General features: G+C 41.2%; 1 protein-coding gene across 3 annotated transcripts in view; it reads left to right on the top strand.

Moving 5' to 3' along the window:
- The window catches only part of DYM (dymeclin), a 243,806-nt gene that overhangs the window by 90,503 nt on the left and 130,232 nt on the right, over positions 1-23,071 (top strand). For all 3 annotated transcript variants that reach the window (XM_086628989.1, XM_086628990.1, XM_086628991.1), the window contains exons 9-11: positions 9,112-9,294; positions 13,352-13,530; positions 20,063-20,188. In XM_086628989.1, the coding sequence (XP_086485115.1) occupies positions 9,112-9,294; positions 13,352-13,530; positions 20,063-20,188 (488 nt within the window). The remainder of the gene's footprint in view (positions 1-9,111; positions 9,295-13,351; positions 13,531-20,062; positions 20,189-23,071) is intronic.

Raw genomic sequence — 23,071 nt, forward strand, 5'->3', positions numbered from 1 at the left:
TATCACAGCTCTGGCCTCCTCGGATGTGTTGGTGCTCCTCGGTGCTGTGGCTTTCAGAGAGTTTATCTGAAGGTTTGCTGGGCTGTCTTTTTTCCAGTGGCTCCAATAGCTCAGTCGTTCCCTACAGCTTTCCCGCGCTGCTGCAGCTTTGCTGGGAGCAGCGGGGACGGGCAAAAATCAGGTGTCTGGGGTGCATTTTAGACATAGATACACACAATCTCAGAAAGAGAAGCTCACCATGAGCCAGTAGGCACCGTGCGCTGGCAGCCCAGAAAGCCACCCATGTCCTGGGCTGCATCCAAAGCAGCGTGGGCAGCAGGGCGAGGGAGGGGATTCTGCCCCTCTGCTCTGCTCTCCTGAGACCCCACCTGGAATGCTGCATTCAGCTCTGGAGTCCCCAGCACAAGAAGGACATGGAGCTGCTGGAGCGGGTCCAGAGGAGGCCACGGAGATGATCCGAGGGCTGGAGCACCTCTGCTATGGAGACAGGCTGAGAGAGTTGGGGCTGTTCAGCCTGGAGAAGAGAAGGCTCCGGGGTGATCTTATTGCAGCTTTCCAGTACCTAAAGGGGCTACAGGAAAGCTGGAGAGGGGCTTTTTACAAGGACATGTAGTGATAGGACAAGGGGCAATGGATTTAAACCGAAAGAGGGGAGATTTAGATTGGATATAAGGAAGAAATTTTTTACTCTGAGGGTGCTGAGGCACTGGAACAGGTTGCCCAGAGAAGTTGTGGCTTGCCGGTCACTGGAAGTGTTCAAGGCCAGGCTGGATGAGGCTTTGGGCAACCTGGTGTTGTGGAGGGTGTCCCTGCCCATGGCAGGGGGGTTGGAACTGTATGATCTTTGAGGTCCCTTCCAACCCAAACCGTTTTATGATTCTATGATTCTAATCTGGGTTATTCCTGGAGAGGTTGTGGTCAGGAGTGGGGCAGGCAGCAGAATTTGTGTTGCAGAGCTTGGCTTCGCAGAAATGACTATCTTCTGCTGTGCTTGGCAAGTGGGGTGAAATACTGGTCTCTTCGAATGGTAATATTAGGTGTGGAAAACCTCCAACAAGTAAGTTCTACTCAGTCATATATTTCGATGAGCCAGTCTTAATGGTTCTGTTACACTGATCTGATGAGAAGAAAATAACTTGAGTTTAAAAGATGTCTTCTAGGATAGTTTTAAAATACATTTTTAGAATATCATCTAAAACATACTTGTAATTTTTCTGTAGAAATGCAGTCGCTTTTCTACAGTATTTAAGAATTAAATATTGAAAATAGAGCATAATAATAATAAAGCACCAGAAATAAAGCCCATGGCAATCCACTGTGTAAATTGTTGAGACACGTGTGTCTTTGGCCTTGCACAGCAATTTGGATCTAGGACTAAGTGCTGGCTTGGTAGGATTTAAGCCTAGGTGTGCGATTTCAACTGATTATGCATTTACTCCGATATAAACTCTTTTCCTTCCTCTGTTCCAAACAGTAAATGGTGTCAAGATGGACTGGTGTATAGCTGTTGTCTCAAAATGCTTACAGCATTGTACACAAGCTTTCAAATTTAGTTTCTCCCATGTGCATTCTTTACCTGCCAGTATTTAAAATGTGAATTTATTTTGCTTGACTGTGTGTCACCCATGAACTATTCATTTGTAGTTGTTTCTGAAATGTCTTTCCTTCTGTGTTGCAAGCTAGTGTGGGTTGATTCCGTTAGTCTCATGCCAGACAGTAGAGAGCATGAAAATTAAAAATTGTTACCTTTGTAATTTGTATTACTATGCCACATGTAACGTTGCAAAAATCTATCATTTATAAGAACTTGCATCATCTGAGAAAGTTACTGCAATAAAAAAGTTAACTGCAAAGAAAAAGCTACTGCAATATTTAGGACAGCCGTTTCTATGCTGCTGAGTTTTTATAATTTCCCTGCCAAAAAATCCACAGTGTAATCAGATACACTTTTTCAGTCAGATCGTGGTTTGTGTATACATCAGTGTGTTTATACTCCTTATGAGTTTAATGTTGCTTGAGGATGGAATACTTAACATGCAAGTTCATTAACTGCATAAAAATTATTCCATGCTTGCTTTGTTTCAGCTTGGCTAGTTTCTTGCTCTTAGGAATCTTCCAAGAACTCGCAGTGAGACTTTCCTAAAATTAATGTAGTTGCTGATTTTGTAGTCTTTTAAGGAAGTATACCCGGTGCTCCTCACAATTATCAGTTTTAAGTTGCTTAAATAAAGACTCGAGATGTTAAGGACGTGCTTATAAAGGAAAAATTACTTTGACTTGAGACATTACGTGAACTGCATCTTGATACAGTAGTTGCTTCACTGATCCAGCCTCTCCCATTTATGATTCCATGGACCACTTTTTCCTCTCCCATTCATTATCACATAACATCCCCGTGGCAACTTGAGAAATTGCTTACATGGAAAAGTAACTGTAGGAAAGTATTTATGTATTTTTAGCTTTCTTCTAACACAATGTAGCAGCTGGAAACAAGGACAAGAGCCAGCACAACGTGAACTGCCAGCTCTCCATGGGCCACCAGAAAGCGTTCATCAGACCACGATGTCAGAAACGTTGGATTGACTTCAGAAATGTTCCACCCATAATAGGCATTAAATAAAAAAAAAAAAACCCTCAACCCTCAGGTTCCCAAAGGTGCTGCTTGAGTATAATAAGAATGAAAAAGTAATGTTTTTGAATAATATGTTATTTGCTGTTTTTTGTGGAGGAAGTGTATAATGATATCAATTAGATGGAATGAAAATCACTTCTGCTTAAGTGCTTCATAGTCATAGAATCATAGAATGGTTTGGGTTGGAAGGGACCTTAAAGATCATCTAGTTCCAACCCCCCTGCCATGGGCATAATCTGTATTTACTGCTGTCTTAGGTGTTGTTGCAGCATTGAACAATCTTCTGGATGCTGGAAGTTTCCTAAATAGGAAAGCGGGGTGTGGAGTTAGGACTTGATTTGGACAGATTATTGACATATAAATCAGTTCTGTTTTTTTATGATTGGGTTTTCTGTCTGATGCCTAATGCTTTTATTTCTATTGACTTATAGAATCGCAGAATGGTTTGGGTTGGAAGGGACCTCAAAGACCATCTAGTTCCAACCCCCCTGCTATGGGCAGGGACACCCTCCACTACACCGGGTTACCCTGGTTATCTACTTATCTACTTGTTTTCTTTCGATTTTTTGCAACAAATAAGCAGGATTGTAATTCTGGAAATGCTGAAATGACAAGAGATCAAGAAGATCTTTTGAAGATCTTCATGTCTACCAAAACTCTTACTACTTCCTGTTCGGTCTCAAAAGCAGCCTGGGGCTGCAGCTCAGTCCGATGCATTCTGCAAAGTAGCAAAAAAAAAACAGGCAATAAAACTCATTGACAGGATGCAAATGATTTATGGTAGGACTTGGGTTGTGTGGGCAAGTGGACGACAAGAAGAGGATCTGCTCTGTTACCAAGCTCCGGCGATGAGAGAAATGAGCATACTCAAAAAGGCTATGCCAGCATTAATTGAAATTTAATGCCTGTGTTCAAACTTAATGAAGGATGGGCATTTCGAAGGAAAACTTGAGGAAGTTGGGCAACCTGGTGCAGTGGAGGGTGTCCCTGCCCACAGCAGGGGGGTTGGAACTGGATGATCTTTGAGGTCCCTTCCAACCCAAACCGTTCTGTGATTCTATAAGTTCAATTATTAATGTGATTGCGTTTTGAAAATGCTATTAAAAATAATTTAAACAATATTTCTCCTTTTCCCAGAAAGATGCTTTCAAATAAGTAACACAAATTTCCTGTGTGTTAATTTAATGTGCTTTCCAGGGAGAGAGCTCAGAGAGTTTTATCCTGTAAGTCTTTTCACCGTAGACTGGAAAGTGAATAAGGCAACTTTTGTGGTAGAGTTACAACTAGTTTTTAGCGTGGGCAGCAGGTCAAGGGAGAGGATTCTGCCCCTCTACTCAGCTCTCGTGAGACCCCACCTGGAATACTGCGTTCAGCTCTGGAGACCCCAGCACAAGAAGGACATGGAGCTACTGGAACGAGTCCGGAGGAGGCCACGGAGATGATCCGAGGGCTGGAGCACCTCTGCTATGGAGACAGGCTGAGAGAGTTGGGGCTGATCAGCCTGGAGAAGAGAAGGCTCCAGGGTGGTTTTATAGCAGCCTTCCAGTGCCTGAAGTGGCTACAGGAAAGCTGGAGAGGGACTTTTTCCAAGGGCATGTAGTGACAGGACAAGGGACAATGGCTTTAAACTGAAAGAGGGGAGATTTAGATTGGATCTAAGGAAGAAATTTTTTACATTGAGGGTGGTGAGGCACTGGAACAGGTTTCCCAGAGAAGCTGTGGCTGCCCCATCCCTGGCAGTGTTCAAGGCCAGGTTGGATGAGGCTTTGGGCAACCTGGTGTAGTGGAGGGTGTCCCTGCCCATGGCAGGGGGGTTGGAACTAGGTGATCTCTTAGGTCCCTTCCAACTCTAACCATTCTATGATTCTAGTTTAATAAATATCCCACGAAAGCTCACACATCAATTATAGCTCACAGTTTGTTGATGTACTAACTTGAAACAATGGTATGCAGTGCTAGAAGTTCACTTGGCTGTAAATGTCAATGATTTATAGTGAGTAAATTTTTTAAGTACCTTCTATGCTTGTACCTGTCTTTTGGTTTTAAAATGTCTTTAAAGTCAAGCTCTTAAAATTTTGTGTCATCACATGGAAGTATAAAGAAATGCATTTAAACTTTTCTCCAAGCAGGTACAATCGTGAACCTTGTTTGTGTTGTCTCGTGTAACAGAAACCAGAGCATTAGGCTGAAATTTCTGCAGAATTATGTTTACACTAAATAATGGTCTAGTGAAAGAAAGTTCTTTTCTGATAAATATGTCAGCTTCATTTTGCCATTGAGTGTTGTTCCACAGACTGTCAACGCTGGGTTTGTTTTCATGGCTATGAACAGTGTTTGTAGCCATCTTACGGAAGACTTCAGATTCTCTTATGTGAAAAAACATGCCTTGCTTTTAAGCAAGACCTGCTGTCTTTGCTGTGCCCTACAAAGAATTGTAGGAGGAGGGGAAAAAAGAGGCTGCGATGAGTAATTTTGTGAAAAAGAAGCAAAAAATGGATCTGCTCATTTTGTTTTAAAGGTAAAAGCAGTCTGTTCCTTCTGAAAGGGTCTGTGTATTTGCCAGAAATAGTTGGCAAAATTTTAATATTTCTCTAATTGACAAAAATTCTAGTACTGTATTTTCATGTGGAACTGAGTCAAGAAATAATGTTATGTTAGAGAATTACAATTAAAAATAGATTACAAGTATTTTGCAGGAAACTGAATTCTATAGATGGAATAAGCGATCCAAATACCTAAATGTTGGAGAGATTGTTTTAGGGTTATGGACTATTAACTTCATCAGGCTTATAACTAGCACCAGAAAGGTAGTATTTGGTAATGTAGAGCTTCTTCTAGAGTTTATAGATCTTCAGAAGCACTTTGAGTGCTGATGCTATTGCAGGCAATCTGCCCCGTTCAGCCTTTTCCCAGTTCATCTGTTTAGTTTTGAGGATTGTAGCTCATCTTTGCCACTGCCCAGAGATGTAGAAAGCTTTAAGAAAACTGTAATTTGCATTTCCCTTGGGATGTATATTGAAATGACAAGAGAATAGAAGTAAATGAAATTTGAAGTGACATTTGAATGTGAAAGAAATCCAAGTACTACATGTTAAAAATGTCTAGACAAATATTATTCCGTGCTTTCAGTGATGCCAGGCAGCACTGGTACAGTTACAGCTACCTACACCTGTGCTATTGGCTGAAACAGGCATTTTAAACATGAGATTTTCTTCCTTTTATTCTATTTCTCCATGGCATTCTAGTGAAGCAGAATCTGAAATGTCTTTCTGGACACTTTTTCTGTATTGGCGTATATTCTTTGTATGTTTAGTTTTCTGTCAACTGTCACTTCAGATCTGAAAAGTATATAGTGAGGAGAGCTTCTAAGGGGTTGCAGCATAAAGTATTTTTGGTTTGCTTGCTGAAAAACTTAAATATGGCTTAATAATTTCGAAATACACGTAAATGTAAAAGCAGATGTAGCAAGGTGATATTTCAAATATTGTGAATATGTGGCATACAAGTAGAAACTCTGACTACTTATCTTTCTGTCATCCTTAGCTCTTCATTTAGCAATTTAATCTGCTGTTAATGATCAGAAACAGTATTTTCCTTAGAAATGTCTCTTAACTTGACTGTATTGAGAGCACCAACCAATACTTAGCACCTAATTCGATGTTACATCTCAGAACTGAAAGGAATATTATGAGCCCATTAGCACAGGATTGCTTTTCTGGAAGAATACACTCACCAGCAAGAGATGGAGCTTGAGGAGGTTGCTCGAGTCATGTATCAGTGTGCAGAGTTCTCTTGGACGTAAATTACTTCATTCTTCCTGGTGGAAGATTCAGCTTACTTTCCAGTATTTTAGCCATATCCCTCTTTTCTTAACTATTGAGGGAAGGTGTGATAGTGGCAGGTGCTGGCCGCAGAAGGGTGGGGTGGTGGAACATTAAAAATGAGAGCTGTACTCACTTTAAGAAAGGAAATGTGCTGCATTTTAATCCTTTAAGAAATGAGGATAAACATACTGTTATTTCATGTTTTTTAAAAACAATTTCTTTGCATGCTACCTATCTGGGTAACTTGTATGAGTTTAAAAGCTAACTTCATGGTTAGCATTTTTATTCTGCTTTGTACTGATTTAAGGACAGTGGATAAAAACCATGGCGATAAAGGATTATTAATGTAACATGAAACTTTTTCTCAGAAGGCTGTAATTATAGTACTTTTTATTACAAGAACTCCTTCAAGCTGCTGAATGGCAGTTGTTCCCTTGCCCTTGACGTGGCACTAATTGTCTTGCAATTGTGTTGATGCAGGGAGAGTTGTTTTATTACAAAATCTGACTGTATAATTACATTTGAAGAAAAGTACTCATTGGCTCCTTTGAAATTTTGTAGGGTTAAGAGTATTTCAGATTCCTTTAATTCGTTATGCTATACTTATGGTTTGCATTTGATTGGCCTTTTGTCCTGTGCACCTTTTATCTCACAGACTAGAAGATGGAAAACTAAACTTTCTCAATTTTTCTGTCTTCTTTAGGAATTAATTTAGGCATTAATAAAAAAACTAAATAAGAATTTTGCGGTCTTTTAAAAACTGAGGTTATTTCTTACTCTTAATGCTTTATGGTTCAGGACTTTGATCTCTTAAATGAGTAATGTGATGAAATGCTCAGTCTCTGCTGTAAGATTTCAGGATACACTCCCAGGTGATAAGAAGCAGCCCTTCTCAGTCACATTGGATTATTATATTCATCCCCAAATGCCTGCTTAGCACTTAAATTTTTCAGAGTGTTTCAGGAGCCCGGATGTGATAAAGGTAGAGGCCCAGTGATGTTGAAGTTGTGCTGTGCCACCATAGCCATGAGGGAGGCAAGTTTTATGGTTTCTTCTAACTTTTTGCCCAATAATGCTGAGTCTGCAGCATCTGTGCTTCAGCTTTGGTACTTTTCTTCTTTTTTCCCCAGTGTAATACAGTCTCAAGAGTGGTGGCAAGGAAATAAGGATTTGTGAACTTGCTGGAGAGGGCTGAGAGGAGTCCTCTAATCTTCCCCTGCTGCTCCTTTTCCCTTCCAGTCTCCTTTAATCTGTATTTGGGCACATTGCTGGTCAACTTGGTTCACCCACACTGCTGTAATTAGGAAGAGGAATTTCAAATGCAGGAGTTTAGTATTGGAGTTATTTTTTTTTTTTAATGCTGTAAGGGTTAATATGAAAATGATGCTGCATTTCAGGCTCAAACGTCAAAGTTTAAACAGTGTGATAATGAGAGTATTAACGAGCTGCCTTTAGGTGCTTTATACTGGCTTTGTACTTTATGCTTTAGTACTGGGGCTGTATATGCACTGTACATATACACCTATATAAAGGGGAGGGCATGCTAACATGCATTCTTACTGTAGTTCATGAGCTGAGAACTGAGAGTTAGTGTGGAATGATGAGCTATTTACATTTTCATACCTAATAAATTTTTATGGGTCTAAAACGAATTAAGTTTTGGTGCTTTGTTACATGTGTATTCTCGGGGCAGTATTGAGACAATAAAAACTTACTTACTCAAGAGGAATCAATCAGTCTGTTTTTTTTGACAGCATCTATAGTGGTTTCTCACTTCAAACATTTATTTCTTTTTAACTAAATTTTTAACTTCAAATTTCTGTAAACAGTTTGTACTTCCAAACCTTTACATCTTCTATGCAGTCTCTTAAAAAGGAATTTCAGAGCAGTGTAAGTACTGCGAACTGGAGTGTTTTTTCAAGTTGTTTCATCTTCCTTAGGAATGCAAAAATGTGAGGCTGAGTTTAATTATACCTTAACATTTGAATTTAAATCTGTGTTGATCCTGTTTTGTTTTTCTTTCCTAAGAAGTTTATTATTTGCTATTATGTTGTCTACCTACAATAATGACCAACGATGATGATCTCTACAGGACTCTCAATCTGGAGGTTCTAGTTTGAGCAGTATTAGTTTTTGTTGCTGTGTTTTGCCTAAAATCTGCTGGGTTTATTAAAATTAGGATACATGAGAAAAATGCTGCATATTGGACCAAGTCAGTTTTAGTAAAAAGGCAACACACAAGCTCCTTTCCCTCTCTTGTTATGTGAGCGTTAGCAGGATTGCTACCTGAGTCCTTCAGCATCAGTCCTTCTCTGTTTAAGGTTCTCCACTTCAAACATAAGCTTGTGTTTCAACTCTCCTAATTTCCTTTTCATATATTCCTATGACTTAATTTTCTTGAATTTCCAGTAATCTTTCAATTCCCACCTCTCCATGCCTGCTGCTGTGTTACTCCTGAAATTTTCATTTTGAGGAGAAATCAAATAGCCAGACCTGTTGTCTCATCGTACAGGGGTGAATTTTTTTTCCCTCTTCTCTCTACCTGTCTGTCAGGTGCTGTCTTTTCCTCTAAAGGTGCCTTGTTCGTTGAAATGTGATGGAGCTTTGTTCATTAAAATGTGAACTCACCTAATATTTTTTGCCTTTTCTCTCTAGCTGGCCTGTGGACAGTCTTCACGCTAGGTAGAGTGGGGAATAAACCATCACCGCAGCTGGAGCATTGCTCCCCTCTAGCTAACCAGAGTCTGCTGCTTCTCCTGGTCCTGGCTAATCTGACCGATGCTCCAGACACACCGAATCCCTACAGGCAAGCTATTATGTCCTTCAAGAACACACAAGGTTTGTATCTGTTCTTACTTCTAAGCGTGAACCGGTGGAAATGAAGTGTTAAGTTGCTGTGACTACTCAGAAGTTCTCTTTCCAAAACTTCATTTCCCTCCAGCCAGCCTGTGGAAGAGCAGTGATAGTACATTTTCTTCTGGGAGTTTTGAGGTGGAGTTCCTCAACTGCTGGAACTTAAATGAGGGGGCAGGGGAGAAGAATGGTCTTTCCTTCAGGCTTGAGAAATTTTAGACTCGGTGCCCTGCTGCAGAGGGTCTTGCCTGGGACGCAGTAATGCCCTGACGCAGCTTGGAGGAGGTAGATAGCTCAGCTTTCAGGCAGTGTGCTTGTTTTTTAGCCATACACTTAAATCTCTTCAAGTTTTAGCCTTTTGTTGGCTCTGTGCAGGTTGACAGCAGGCACGGAACTGCTCAGCACAGTCCAGCTGCTGCACGATAACCTGTGAAGCCACGTCAGTACCCTGAGTTATCCACTTTATTTGGTGGAATCATAGAATCACAGAATCACAGAACGGTTTGGGTTGGAAGGGACCTCAAAGATCATCCAGTTCCAACCCCCCTGCCATGGGCAGGGACACCCTCCACTACACCAGGTTGCTCAAAGCCCCATCCAACCTGGCCTTGAACACTGCCAGGGATGGGGCAGCCACAGCTTCTCTGGGCAACCTGTTCCAGTGCTTCATCACCCTCTGAGTGAAAAATTTTTGTCTTATATCCAATCTAAATCTGCCCTCTTTCAGTTAGGTTTCCCTCTTTCAGGAAGGTTTTATATTCCTTTAACCATTCAGTTTTTAGCAGGTTGAGCTCTAATTTCATTCACCTTTACCTAGGAAATTTTGAGGGGTTATTAGTAGGTAGAATTGTTCTTAAAAGAAGAATTCTTAGTCCTAATGTGCCCCTTTGATTTATTGGATGCTGTTTACAGGCAATTGAGATCAGATTCTTGATGCAGATTTTGTGTTTTGTTTTTTAAACTGAGAACTTCTACAAATGCTTTATTTTGGTTGACTTTGTTTAATGACATCAGTAACTAGTAATGTATTTCTTTGACAACTGTTATACCTGTATCATTATAAAATTTTACAAGAACTTACTCTGTGTCAAAAGTGGCATGAAAAGCTGTATTTTCTCTGATATATATGTTTATGGAATGACTTATTCTTTTCCTTAAACTTGTTTCTACTAGCAGGACTCATATAACTGAGCTTAAATTTGATTCTTGTGAATATTCTGAGGGGCTGGTAAGAGGAGAATGACATGAAAAAGAAAGGGGAGTTACTGTCAGAATGATCTATAGTATGTAACTATAAAATAAAAACCGTCTTTTTTGTTAAAGTAATTGATATAATTTAATTGGGACAAAACTAATAAAATTCAGGATAGTTTTATTTATTCTGCATGGTCTAGAATAGTTTAATTTTTCTGTTGGTCAGTTTAATGTTCTGTAGAATAATACAGGATATGCTGCTGTTGCTGACAAGTTAGGTTCTTTAATACCATTTAGAAGTTTTTTATAGTTTTTTAAATATATTTTAATAAAACTGATAGTGAAGTGCTATAAATACGAGTGGCACAGTTTAAACCTCCACTGAAGTGAAGCTTGAAAGTCAGCGAACACTCCTCATCTGATGAACGGTGGCATCAGGATACTGCCTAAGAGACCACATTGAATGGATGTGATTTTGCTGTCTACATCCGAATTTTCCCAAGTAAAGAGAAACACTGGCCTGAAGCAGGATGGTTTTATACCAAAACGGTCCATCATCACGACGAGTGATTGAAGTGGGCTTGGGGGCAGAAAGGGTAGTTCAGAAAAGCCAGATTTTGGTCTCTCCTCTGCCCGTTGGTACATTGTTTTGGGGAGAGGCAGAGTTTCCATCGCCGATGGACGGCGTCTCGCCTCCGTGTGCGGCTGTGCCTCCCGGCTCCGGCGGGCAGGAGCAGCGTTTGCTCCAGTGCTTCCTGCTGAGTTCGGATGAATGGCTGGAGCCGTCGCCCCTCGCCCGGGGGCCAAGAGAAGCAGCAGCTCCCCAGCACGCCGTCTCCACCGGGCCCCCAGAAACCCGGTGGGAGCCTGTGGGGCTCCTGCAGGTCTTCCAAGCACTTATTCCTTCCAGAGAGGGTGGAGATTTTGTTCAAAATGAGTGACAACTACCACATTCTTCCAGGCTGAAACCTATTTGGAAACTTTGCTAAGATTATGGGCTAAAAAGGAAGGGGAAAGCGAGACACCCACATCTCAGTGCTTGTAGGGAGTGTTGGTGTGATCAATCCCTACCAGTACAGAGATTTCTCCAAAAGAGTGGAGAAGTTTGGTAGGAAACCATGGGAGTGCTCATTTAAGAGCCAAATTCCTGTTAGCTCACAGTGCCTGTCTGTGGACACACGCGCGGTGACACTCTTCTCACTGTTTACTGTGGTGATGCAGTCTGTAATATCTGAGAAATATTTCGGGATTTGAGGAAAAAAGGAAGATTTGGATGAAGTGCGATAGTTGCTGCCTAGCGTGCTGGCTATCGTAACACTTGCTTGTAAAATGACTTGTGAAAAAGCAGTGTTTGAAATTTGTATTGTTTTTTTTTTTTCCTCTCTTCTTCTGAGTCTTTTCTTCCTCTCCTTAAGATCCCTTCTGTCCACAAATCACTGTGCACGAGTAGTAGTAGCAGTTTTATACAGCAGGGTTTTCCTCAGGTAATGCATTTTTAATAAAGCAGAAACAATTCAGAAATCTGTAGTCTGTTACAGTGGGAACTAAGGAATTTTAGTTAAATTTTTCAATTTTTGGACATCTTATTTATAGTAATGATGTCTGTAAGTCCAAACCTTTAGTATCCAAACTGCTGCTGTTCCCAGAATATCCTCTTGCCATGAAATTGCCGTAATTTTTCCACATGCATAGCTTTGTATCCGTGCTCAGAAAAGATAGCCGTTGTATTCAGTTGCCAGGATGCTGAAATAAATCAGCTCAAAAAGGCAGACGTGTCCTACTTCCTGTATCATCATAGAAGATGCACGTTTTGGTTGGATGTTTTTTGAACAGAGCTGGACAGGAAAATATTTTATGCAAATTTTTGTGAAGGTTTTTGAGAGTTGAGAAATGTACCTTCTCTGCACTGGAACAAAACCTTGTACTCTCAAAGGTTGTGGGTTTTTTTTTTTGTGGAGAAAGCAAAAGTAAATTCTCTGAGATGGGGAGACCTGGAGGCTGAATAAGGACACAAATATGGTTTTCTGACATGAGTATGAGCACATTGACTGTCACACTGTTTTTTTCCATTTCCACTGGAAATTCCTAGATGTTAGAGATCTGTGCTGATGGACATTTTTGTTGAAATTGGTGAAAAGTTTCTGTGGGCAGAAATCTGTTTTATTCTCACTTCCAGCTCTGGCGCAGATTATGTTGTGAACACGAACAAACTGCTGATACTTTGAGTGGTGTTAGACTGTATGACATGGTGTTTTGAATCACTTTAATTAACCCCCCACCACGTGCACAGCTTTTAAAGTCCTGACAACACCCGTGTTTCGCTGAGAATACATGGGTAGTCTCGAGCTGTGCACGTCTGCCCTGGTGATGGGTTTATGTGAAAGGGTCATGCCAAGAAATGGGTAGCAGGTAACTCCACCCTGGTGCCAGTGGACTAAACCTGTAAGCTTTGGTCACACGTGAATCAATACATCGGTTCCAGAGAAGACACTGTAGCTGCCCTCCTCTGCAGCAGCTCCTGGGATTGCGTTCCTTCCTGACGGTGGGACCCGTTTGGACAAACAAGAGTAGCTTTCGGAAGAAAGACGAGTGTCTTGTGTGGATGCAGGGAGAATCCCTTGCTGAATCTCATGTGGGAGGACAACCTCAGCTTCCTGACACAGCTGGAGCTTCATGAGACCCTGTGAAGGTTTATGACCATCAGTGATAAGAGTCCTGGATGACTTTTGTTTCCTCTCTTCCATGATCTCTATAAAATACTTCCCCCCAGACATTTTTATAAAGTTAGCACGTAGCTGGATAGTAAATGTATTTGTTAAAGATTATTTTTTTTATTTCTTTATTTCAGACAGCACCGCTTTTTCCTCATCAAATCCGCATGCTTTCCAGATTAATTTTAACAGCTTATACACAGCCTTGTGTGAGCAGCAGAAATCTGACCAAGCGACTCTCCTTTTGTACATGCTTCTGCATCAAAACACCAACGTACGGACATATGTGTTGGCACGAACGGACATAGAAAATCTTGTAAGTATTGCTCTGCTTGCCTTATACTCATCCTGAGGGGTTAATCCTGGAAGCCTGCGTGTCACCAGCTGCCAGTGTCCCCTGTTCTGCAGTGGAGCAGTAGGTTCTGGCTCACTTATTCACCAGTTCTGGCCAGCTCACTTTTAGTTTGACATCTCAGGAGTATGATGCTAGACATGTCACTGCAGGAAAAGATAGCGGTGATAAAGCTACCAGGCTGTCTTTTTTTCCCTCTTTCATAGTGCCACTGCCTGATCCAAGTCAAAACTGCTGATTTCTGGGCATGGTGTAAAGAAACTAGTAGCAGATATCATTTTATTCGTTATTTTATTCTTCATTTTTAGATATTCAGGCTGAAGAGTTACACAAGCTTACTGTGTGCGTACAGCGATAATAGTTAACAAAATGAACTGTAACTTTACTAATATGCCAGATGTCTTACAGGGTTGACCTGAGGCTGAAACTCCTCGAGGAGCAGCTGACAGATTTTATAGAAATGCAACTATAGTGACTTTTTAGCTGCTATAAATAGGATTGTGGTTAATGGCCAATATAACAGACACCTGGTACAGTTTTTGTAGATTATAAATTAGGTTATGCTCCCCATTACGTTTAGTAAGTTCACAAACCACTTTAACAAATCTGACTTAATAAAAAGCATTCCTTTAAGATAATGGCTGTCTAGGGGAACTGGTAGCGGAATAGAGAACCCTTTCCATTTTAATGTTTGAAATCTCGCCAGATAATTATCTCCCTTGCCTGTTTGAGGGCAGATATGGAATGAGTTTGGTCTCAGTCCAAGTTCTAGCAGATGTATTGCTAAAATCAGAGTTGACAGACACCACTGTTGGCAAACTTGGGTGAGATGGTTGATACTGAATTGATCCTAGACTGAACTCCTGTGTAGTCTGCTGCAGATTATCTAGGTGAGGGCTGAGTCATTTCACATGAATTCTGTGAACAAGTGGTCCTGCTTAATTTTCTGGGCTGTTAGTGTGCGATATGACATTTTTACAGCTGCTAACTATATCAATTTACTTTAGGGAAATAAAGGTTAGATGTGTGCATTGCTTTAGAATTATGATGTCTGATATATTGTAAGACTTCCAGAAGAAGCATGAGGTGCGTGTGTCAAAACAACTCCAGATGCAGGTACTCAGATGCTCTGCCGTTTGGGATATTTTCATATATTATCGCCTATCTTTCCTCCCCTTCAAAAACAAACAAGCAAAACCAACCAACCACCCCTGAAAATCCCAGAATCGCAGGAATAATCAGCAACATTAAACATTTCGTGGGAAAAGCTGAGAAAATTGAGAAGAACATCACTGAAAAGTCAACAGCATGTTTGATTTAATTTTTTTAATACTAAAATGTGAAACCGTCCGCTCTTATTTTACCCTTGATGGACACGGTTGCTGGTTTTGGTCGCTGCTGACACACTATGGACATGTTTTTACAATTCTCTTGTTTTCAGCGGGCTGGCAGGTAAGGATGAGCAGCGGCTGACTGAGAAGAGCAGTTCTAATTGCTTAGTAACGTAGGCTGAGCCAGGCACAAAAAGGGTTGGGGGGTGGGAGGGTTATTGGACAAAGAAATAATGACCTCCCAGTTACAACCCCGCGGTGAAGAAGGCTAATTCAGTCTTGAGCTTGTAAATGAGAGGAAGGGGCAGGAGTAGGGAGCTGGTTATTTCTTTCCCTACATGGCAACTGCAAGAATGGTGCTAACATGCTTCATAAAATATTTACAGGCTATTGAAAAATAGAGAGAGTGTAGAGAAACTTTTTTTTTTTCCCCTTTAAAATTAGTAGTGAAACTGTGAGAGGCTCAGATAGCTAATTTGTCTCAGTTGGTCAGAGGAGAGCTTCAGAAGCATGAGGATGTGTGAGGAAGCAAGGGGAAAGCCTTGAACAGAACGGATTCTCTGCTTGCAAAGAGGTGTGATTAAGAACAAAAGCCCGGAGGTTGGATCCCACGACTTAGAGATGCAGGAGCAAAACAGTCAAGGTGAATAATTCAGAAGAAAAAATACTGGCAAAACAGTGCTCTCCATGGATATCTTTGAATGAGGGTGGATGACTTTTTGGGGGAACGTGGCGTAAGTTAGTGCTGTCTTCAGACAGAGGCAGTTGGGTGAAACGTGAGGGTGTGTGTTATATGAGAGATGAGATCAGCAGTCATCTGAATTCTCCTCTTAAACTTTTAGGGGCTTCGTAGGATGTTCTTTTTTCACAGCACTCAGGGTGTCACATTTGTTGCGTTTTCCCCTGTTTTAATAATTCCCAGTTTTGATGCCCAGGAAGCATCACTAGCAGATGTTCTGTGACGCTTCCTAGAGGTTTTTAAAATGCACTTTTGCCCTTTTGCAACTTCAATTTAATGTATAAATTGATTCGGCGTCTTTTTGTTAACTTTTGTAATAGATAATGTCTCTGCTTGCTTCCTCGTTTGTGCATGGGTCTACCTCTTGTCAGTTATATTTGAATATCTCTGCCTCCTGTTGTGCTTTATAATGCTTGATCGATAATTTTAAGGCAGTGAACTTTTTTTGATCTGATATAAGTCTGGTCGGTAGGATGAACAGGATGTTTGTGTGTAACTTCCATAACTCATAGCATGTCACTTTGTATCATTTTATAAAATAATTTGCTTCGATATCTGAAGCTGTTAGGGATGTTCATATCTGGAATTTGGCTGTTTTGTTGAAGGTATTTGCAAGGATTCTGCAGAAAGTGGTGGGACTGGTGAAATGGGGTGCAATTAGCAGATGTTTTTGTAAGTGTAGCGGTGTGGTCTGCGGATGGGAGAATGTAGAGCCTTCTTCTGTTTGCAAGAGCTGTTAACACCCATATTGCAGGTGAAAATGCCAGTGAGATATCTGCTTGTAAGAAATAAGCTATTTCAGTTTGAAATGTTTGCTTTGGCTGCTGAGCTGTGCAGCCCTGCTGTACGCTGTGCGTTTCACTGCTGCTCAACGTGTCTGGGCTGAAATAATGTATATGATGATGATGTACTTACACCAACTGATGCTACAGCAGTATTTTTTTCCTGTGGTATACAAATTTGTTTTAAGTGGGTTACTTGTGTGGCTACGCGGGCTTGTGTTTTGTTGTATGTTAAAGACAAGCTATTTTAAAACTCTTTGCTGGTGAAACTGTTCCTGACCTTGGGCTGAGTATAGCACCTGTAATTTTCAGTGTCTATTTTTTACCTGCCCCTTGTTTTGAGGATTAAAAGTAGCTTTTTAATAGTGGCCGTGTCTTGCCAGTTAAAAGCTGCTCCTGATGGAGAAGTGTTAGTAGTAGTCTGGCAATGATAGTTTAATGATGATGAATAAAAGGGCCAGCAATACAAAAATAAGTGGTTATCCTCTTCTTCTTGTCGACAATGCCAGTTCATAAGAAGATAGGTGTAAAAGTTTTAATGTATGTGCATAACATGACAGTGTAGAAACGCATTTTGGTTACAATTCTAAATATATTTTAAGGTAATCTTGTATCTTAGCTCTTTTTAGAGTGGTGGCTCATTAAATACTTTTTGTTCTGAGAATACTAATACTTGTCCTAAAGTTATATGTACCTCAGCAATCAGTATACAAAGGAAGAAATGTTCAGAGGATGAAAGGTGGTAGAAACTGTAACAATTGATTCAGTTTTCATCTGGAAACGGAAGGTAGAGTTAAATTGGTGTTCATCTCCTTGAGTTTGGTCCGGCTGGTGGACAGAGAAGTCTGAAAGAGGAGTGGAAAGGAAAAGCGTGTCCAGGGGAGGGGAGGTGGGATGAGAAGGTTTCAAAAACTTTCAAGACATGTTCAGGGCAGGAAGACTGAGTGCAGTGATCTGGAGAGAGAAATCGCTCTTCAGAGCAAGAATGATTTCAGTAGCTGCTCTGAAATCTTGGGAAAGTACTTTCACGTGTCGGCTCATATGGAAATGTCTATGATGTCTCAATGTCAGAATCAAGATGCCCTTTTTTAAAGTATTTTGTAGCAACACGATTGCAGGACTCAGAGTGCTTAAGGAACACAAATGTGCTTTTCCAGCTATAATTTTAGACCTAATGTTAATATGCATGGAGGAGTGGTGTTGGGCTGTTCAGCAGTAATACGTTTTGCCATGGTGCTTTGTATGGTATTATTTAGCACACGCCGGACTGGGTGACCGTGTGTTGAGGGAGTGCAAGGCACGTGCTGCGAAAGGCAGTATATTCAATTTTGAGTAGATGTAGAGATTAAGACACGAGTATTTGGCAGCTGTCTTAAAAAATAAGTTGCTGTTCCACTGGTTACTTTCAGAAAGGCGTTTGTTGTTCTCTCTGCAAAGTCAAGTTGCAAATGCAGTTGTTCTTCTTCTACCTTCTACTGCAGGTAGTTTTATATTGCTTCCTGCAATACGCAGCTTACTGCAGCGCTTGGACTTGGGTCGGGGCAATCCCAAGCACAAGTACAGGCTGAGTGGAGAATGGATTGAGAGCAGCCCTGAGGAGAAGGACTTGGGAGTGCTGGTGGATGAGAAGCTCACCATGAGCCGGCACTGTGCACTGGCAGCCCAGAAAGCCAACCGTGTCCTGGGCTGCATCCAAAGCAGCGTGGGCAGCAGGTCGAGGGAGGGGATTCTGCCCCTCTGCTCTGCTCTCCTGAGAGCCCACCTGGAATACTGTGTTCAGCTCTGGGGTCCCCAGCAAAAGAAGGACATGGAGCTGCTGGAGCGGGTCCAGAGGAGGCCACGAAGATGATCCGAGGGCTGGAGCACCTCTGCTATGGAGACAGGCTGAGAGAGTTGGGGCTGTTCAGCCTGGAGAAGAGAAGGCTCCGGGGTGATCTTATAGCAGCTTTCCAATACCTAAAGGGGCTACAGGAAAGCTGGAGAGGGGCTTTTTACAAGGGCGTGTAGTGACAGGACAAGGGGCAATGGATTTAAACTGAAAAAGGGCAAATTTAGATTGGATATAAGGAAGAAATTTTTCGCTCAGAGGGTGGTGAGGCACTGGAACAGGTTGCCCAGAGAAGTTGTGGCTGCCCCATCCCTGGCAGTGTTCAAGGCCAGGCTGGATGAGGCTTTGGGCAACCTGGTGTAGTGGAGGGTTTCCCTGCCCATGGCAGGGGGGTTGGAACTGGGTGATCTTTAAGATCCCTTCCAACCCAAACCATTCTATGATTCTATGATTCTATGTTAAGTAGATATTTTAGGAAAACTTGGTATTTACTCTGAAGTCCTATATTCACAAAACATGAAGACATCCACTGCAGTTTGAACTGGAGAGAGATGCTCGTGAAGGATCCTTTGAAAATATAAAGGAGGGATGTCAGCAACATGTAAATATTTCTTCCTTCTGCTATTGTTGTGGTATTGTCTTCACCCTGGCTGAAGCATCTGTCAAAAGGTTTTGTGGCCTGCAGCATTTGGATCAATCTCGTTGGTTTTAACAGAAACCGTCGAGTGTTTTAATATGTTCCAACTGTTTTGGGACTGGTTGGTTGTAAGAGAACATTCTGGTGACTTCAGAGGCTTGTGAAGCACTTGGTGTCCTGGCCGCTCACCAGAATAGGTTTCACATGATTCATCCTGCTGCAGTTGGCCTGTTTTGAAAAACAGAAAGTCTTTAGGTGTCTAGAAGCTTCTTGGAACAAATTCTGCATCTCATCTGCTATCTGGGACTTGAGAGTTTTCTCCAGTTCCTTTTTCCAGGGTGTTTTGCGATGTAGGCCTGTTTCTACAGCCCGGGGAAGCCACGTTGTGCTGAGCCAGTGGAAAGCTAATTTTCAGTTGGTAGAGAGACAACGTTTGCATCTGGATTGACTTTAGACTAGCATTCAGGTATGCTTGCTGCTGCAATGAAACCTCATTTTCAGTGTTATTGCAAGACGTTGGCTTCAGCCGTTCATCCTGGTGGAAGTGTTGCAAGACCTTGGGCTGAACTCTCATCGTGATGTCAGTTCTCTTTGGCTACGTATTATCTAAAATTGGAAAAACAGGCCTTTTCTAGTCCTAACCTAACCCAAACTGGTTCTTCTGTGGGATTATCTCCACCCACCAAAATGGGATTTGATTTTCAGGTCTCCAGATGCCTCTGTGCACCTCAGCTTCGCTATGCCTGGTTGTATTTGATGAGGAAAGTCCTTTCAGATGAGGCTTGTGCTAGCACAGATGATTAGAAACAGTTGTTCTCCTGCTTGAACTTGTGAAAATCTTGTTTAACAAATGCGTTTTCCCTTAGTTTAGAGGGGAACTAAAGCTTTCAGAGCCTATGGTAACTGGTATGGCTGGAAATCTCATTTATTAGGAGTTGAAATTCCATGTCTGACCACAAGAAAGAATTTGTTTAGGCTCTCTTGTGGAGACAGAATAAAACAGATGGAAGGTGCTTGGACACTGTACGTCACTACTTGGGGGTGGTTGTTTCAAGACGGAGAAGTTGCTATGATATTGTTAAGGGCAGGGTGATGCATGGGAGGTTTAGAGTCTCCTCTGGTTTTTGTCTGAAGTATTTGGAAGACTAAACTGACACACATGTTTTTCCTTCCCTGAAGGTTCTGCCAATTCTTGAAATTCTGTATCACGTTGAAGAGAGGAATTCGCACCACGTTTACATGGCTCTTATCATTTTGCTGATCCTTACGGAGGACGATGGCTTCAACAGATCCATTCATGAAGTGGTGAGTCGTTGTTCAGCTCTCAGAATTCTTCAGCTTTAAAAATCGTTTCAATGTTTATTTTTATAAAAATGCATCTCTATATCTGTTTCTTCAGCAGAAGCTGTGTTTCTCCAAATTTGATGGCATATACCCATTTTTTTTGTAAGGAGTAGCGACCCAAAGTTAGTAGGGTAATTTCAGGACTTTTCTGAGTGAAGTGAACGAATGCACTCCCTCTTGTAGGGGAGATGCTGCCTGTACCTCTTTTTCTGTCCTTTTTGGTGTTTTCTGTTACAAATTAACGTAGTAATAGCCAAGCAGGCTGCCTCAGAGGTGCTGAGTGTTTGCCATGGAAGTGGAGGGGGTAGAATAGAGAGAAAAATCAGAGAACGGTTTTTATTTCTCTTGAAAAACTTTGCTTAACCAGTTTGATGCAGCTGAAAGGAGCTTTTAGTTGGAGTTTTCTTTTCTGTACTGAACGTTACTTCCTTACTTGGCGTTTCTTTTTCTATCCTTCTGCTATAGTGATATCTGGTTTATATTGTCTGTATAATATGATCCAAATTTTGACTGTCTTTGATGGGCCTTAAGCATCTATGCTGGAGAATACCTTGGATAATTATGTTCTAGTTCCCTAGCTTATAAAGCTATAGTAATGCAGAAGATACCTGCACTGATTTTACTTAATTTTTTTTAACCGGGACATGGCAACTCTCTCGTGGGGTTACGTGAAATTAATGAAGTGCAAAAAGCTGAAAGCAAGTGTCAAGGTATCTAAAGAGAATTCTTCTCCGAGGTAAATTCCCAGCCTGTTTTGGAGGGAGCTGGCTTTTTTTTCTTGGTGCCAAGCAGTAGAGACTTACAGGTGTTCACTCTGAAATTTCTGATTATTTCCTATAGCTCTGTATGTAGAAAGCAAGAAGAGATGATGTTTACATTCAATTTCTTTAAAGTGCCTTTTAGAGAGCAGCTTTTAGGAGTAGCACCTATAGTAACTATGCAGATGACTGAAACAATGTTTTCCTGAAGCTTTCTTCTGCCTCACCTTCATCTACCTTGAACCTACAAGTATGCACTGCATATGTACGTGTGTGATGTGTATTTGGGATTCCGTGTCATGAAGTCATTTAACTTCTGCTCTAAATTGAGCTTGTTGGGTGTTAGAGCACAGCAGATAACGTTTCTCTCCTGCCTTGGTCTCTTCCCAACTTTGTTTGTTCATTTTAAAGGCTGTACACATGGTCTTTCAATAAATTCCTTACCGGATAAGTGAAAGTGGAAGATTACCCTAAAGTTTTTAATGAGGATCCAGCTGTGGAATGAAAACATAAATCAAGCTTTCTTGTCTGGTTTATTCTTGCCTTTGCAGCTAACTCTGCCAATACAGTTGTAGTGTTTTCTGTGCAATGTGGATGTAAGTTTACTATTTCCATTTTAACAAAAAAAAACAAAGCAAAACAACCAAAAAGAAACCCGACCTTGTTCTTTTCCCCTGCACTGATTTTTTCCAGTCCTGGCTTTGCTTCTTTAATCATCTTCTCAATTTAATCTTTGATTTTTACTTCAGATTTTCACTAACTGTTTCTTTCTTTTACCCTATGGTTGTGTTTCTCTACTCTGTAGTGTCTGGTGAGAAGCTCCCATTCATCAGTAGCGTTATGTGGCCAGAGTTTTACTGGTTTTGCTTCTTAACTAGGTAGTGGGAGGTGGCTGTGAAGTGCCTGAGCCTGCAGACCTGTCTGTGTGAACTTCTTCTGTCAGCCCTACTGCAGAAAAAGCTGTGAAAATGAAAACTTTTGCCATCAAAAGTGCCAGTGGAGCACTATGACACTGCAGAGCATGGATGTGGAATAACCGTAATCGTTCCTCTGTTCCTTACTGTTCTTTCTCTTGCTCTGTTCTCCATTCTTTGATGCATGGGGGCATGTTTCATGCTGAAGGAGAGCACCAACTTGGAGGCTAAGCAGAATACTTTTCCATCTTGCAGTGCTTTTATTGAATTTGAAGGCTTTTTCTTGCCCCCTGCTCTTAAGCTTGGTATCACATGGATGGATTGGATGCAGTGAAGGAGAAAGAAGATGTCTCCCCCTGTTCAAAACTTCAACTGTGTACTCTGAAAGTCCCCTAAGTAAACTATGATACAGACAAGAAGGTTGATGATGGTGTGATACCAACTCTTAAATATTCCTTGTAGAAAGGATTCCTTATCTATAGAAAAACCACATCCTGTTATACTTCAAAAAAATAAAGTTACCTTCTCCATCTACTTTATCTATGGCATTCCTGAACTTTACAGAGGGATGTGGATATCAAAATGCAAATGTGAGCATTGCATCTTGTCTTGTGAACTGTTGGGGAATGGATACGTGGGTGGTGGGTTCCTATGGATCCCATGATGGGGAATAATTGTACTTAGTGCCCCACTTTATGGAAAGAGTATTCAAAATCATACTGATAAATCACTTCGTCTGGCCCATCTTTTTGATTTATTTTAAATGGATGTTTCCAGGTATGAATGACCAAGTTACTGTTCAAAAACTGCAGTACAAAGTAAGACATTAGTCTCATACTTTCTTAAATATTAATTCCACGTCTCCTGAAGGCTAAGAGGAGGGCAGCAAAATGAATGGAATCAGGAAGGCTGTGTAGGTATTTCTGTAAAATGTGAACATCTAGCCACAGTTACACGACTGGAATGACACTCTTAGTCACTGCAAGTGTTTATCCAATTTTAGCAATTACAGCAGGATTTTTTTTTCCCCCGTCACTTAGGTAAAGCATGAAGAAAAAAGGATGTGATGTGGTTTAGATCAGCCTGTTTTTCTCTCTGCTGCTGTGCAACGTGTGTACTGTTCTTATAAAAAGCATGACTGTGCAGTTCTTTTATGGACTATTTTGCTTTGT

This window comes from Tauraco erythrolophus, chromosome Z, assembly GCF_009769465.1.
Source record: "Tauraco erythrolophus isolate bTauEry1 chromosome Z, bTauEry1.pri, whole genome shotgun sequence".
NCBI lineage: Eukaryota > Metazoa > Chordata > Aves > Musophagiformes > Musophagidae > Tauraco > Tauraco erythrolophus.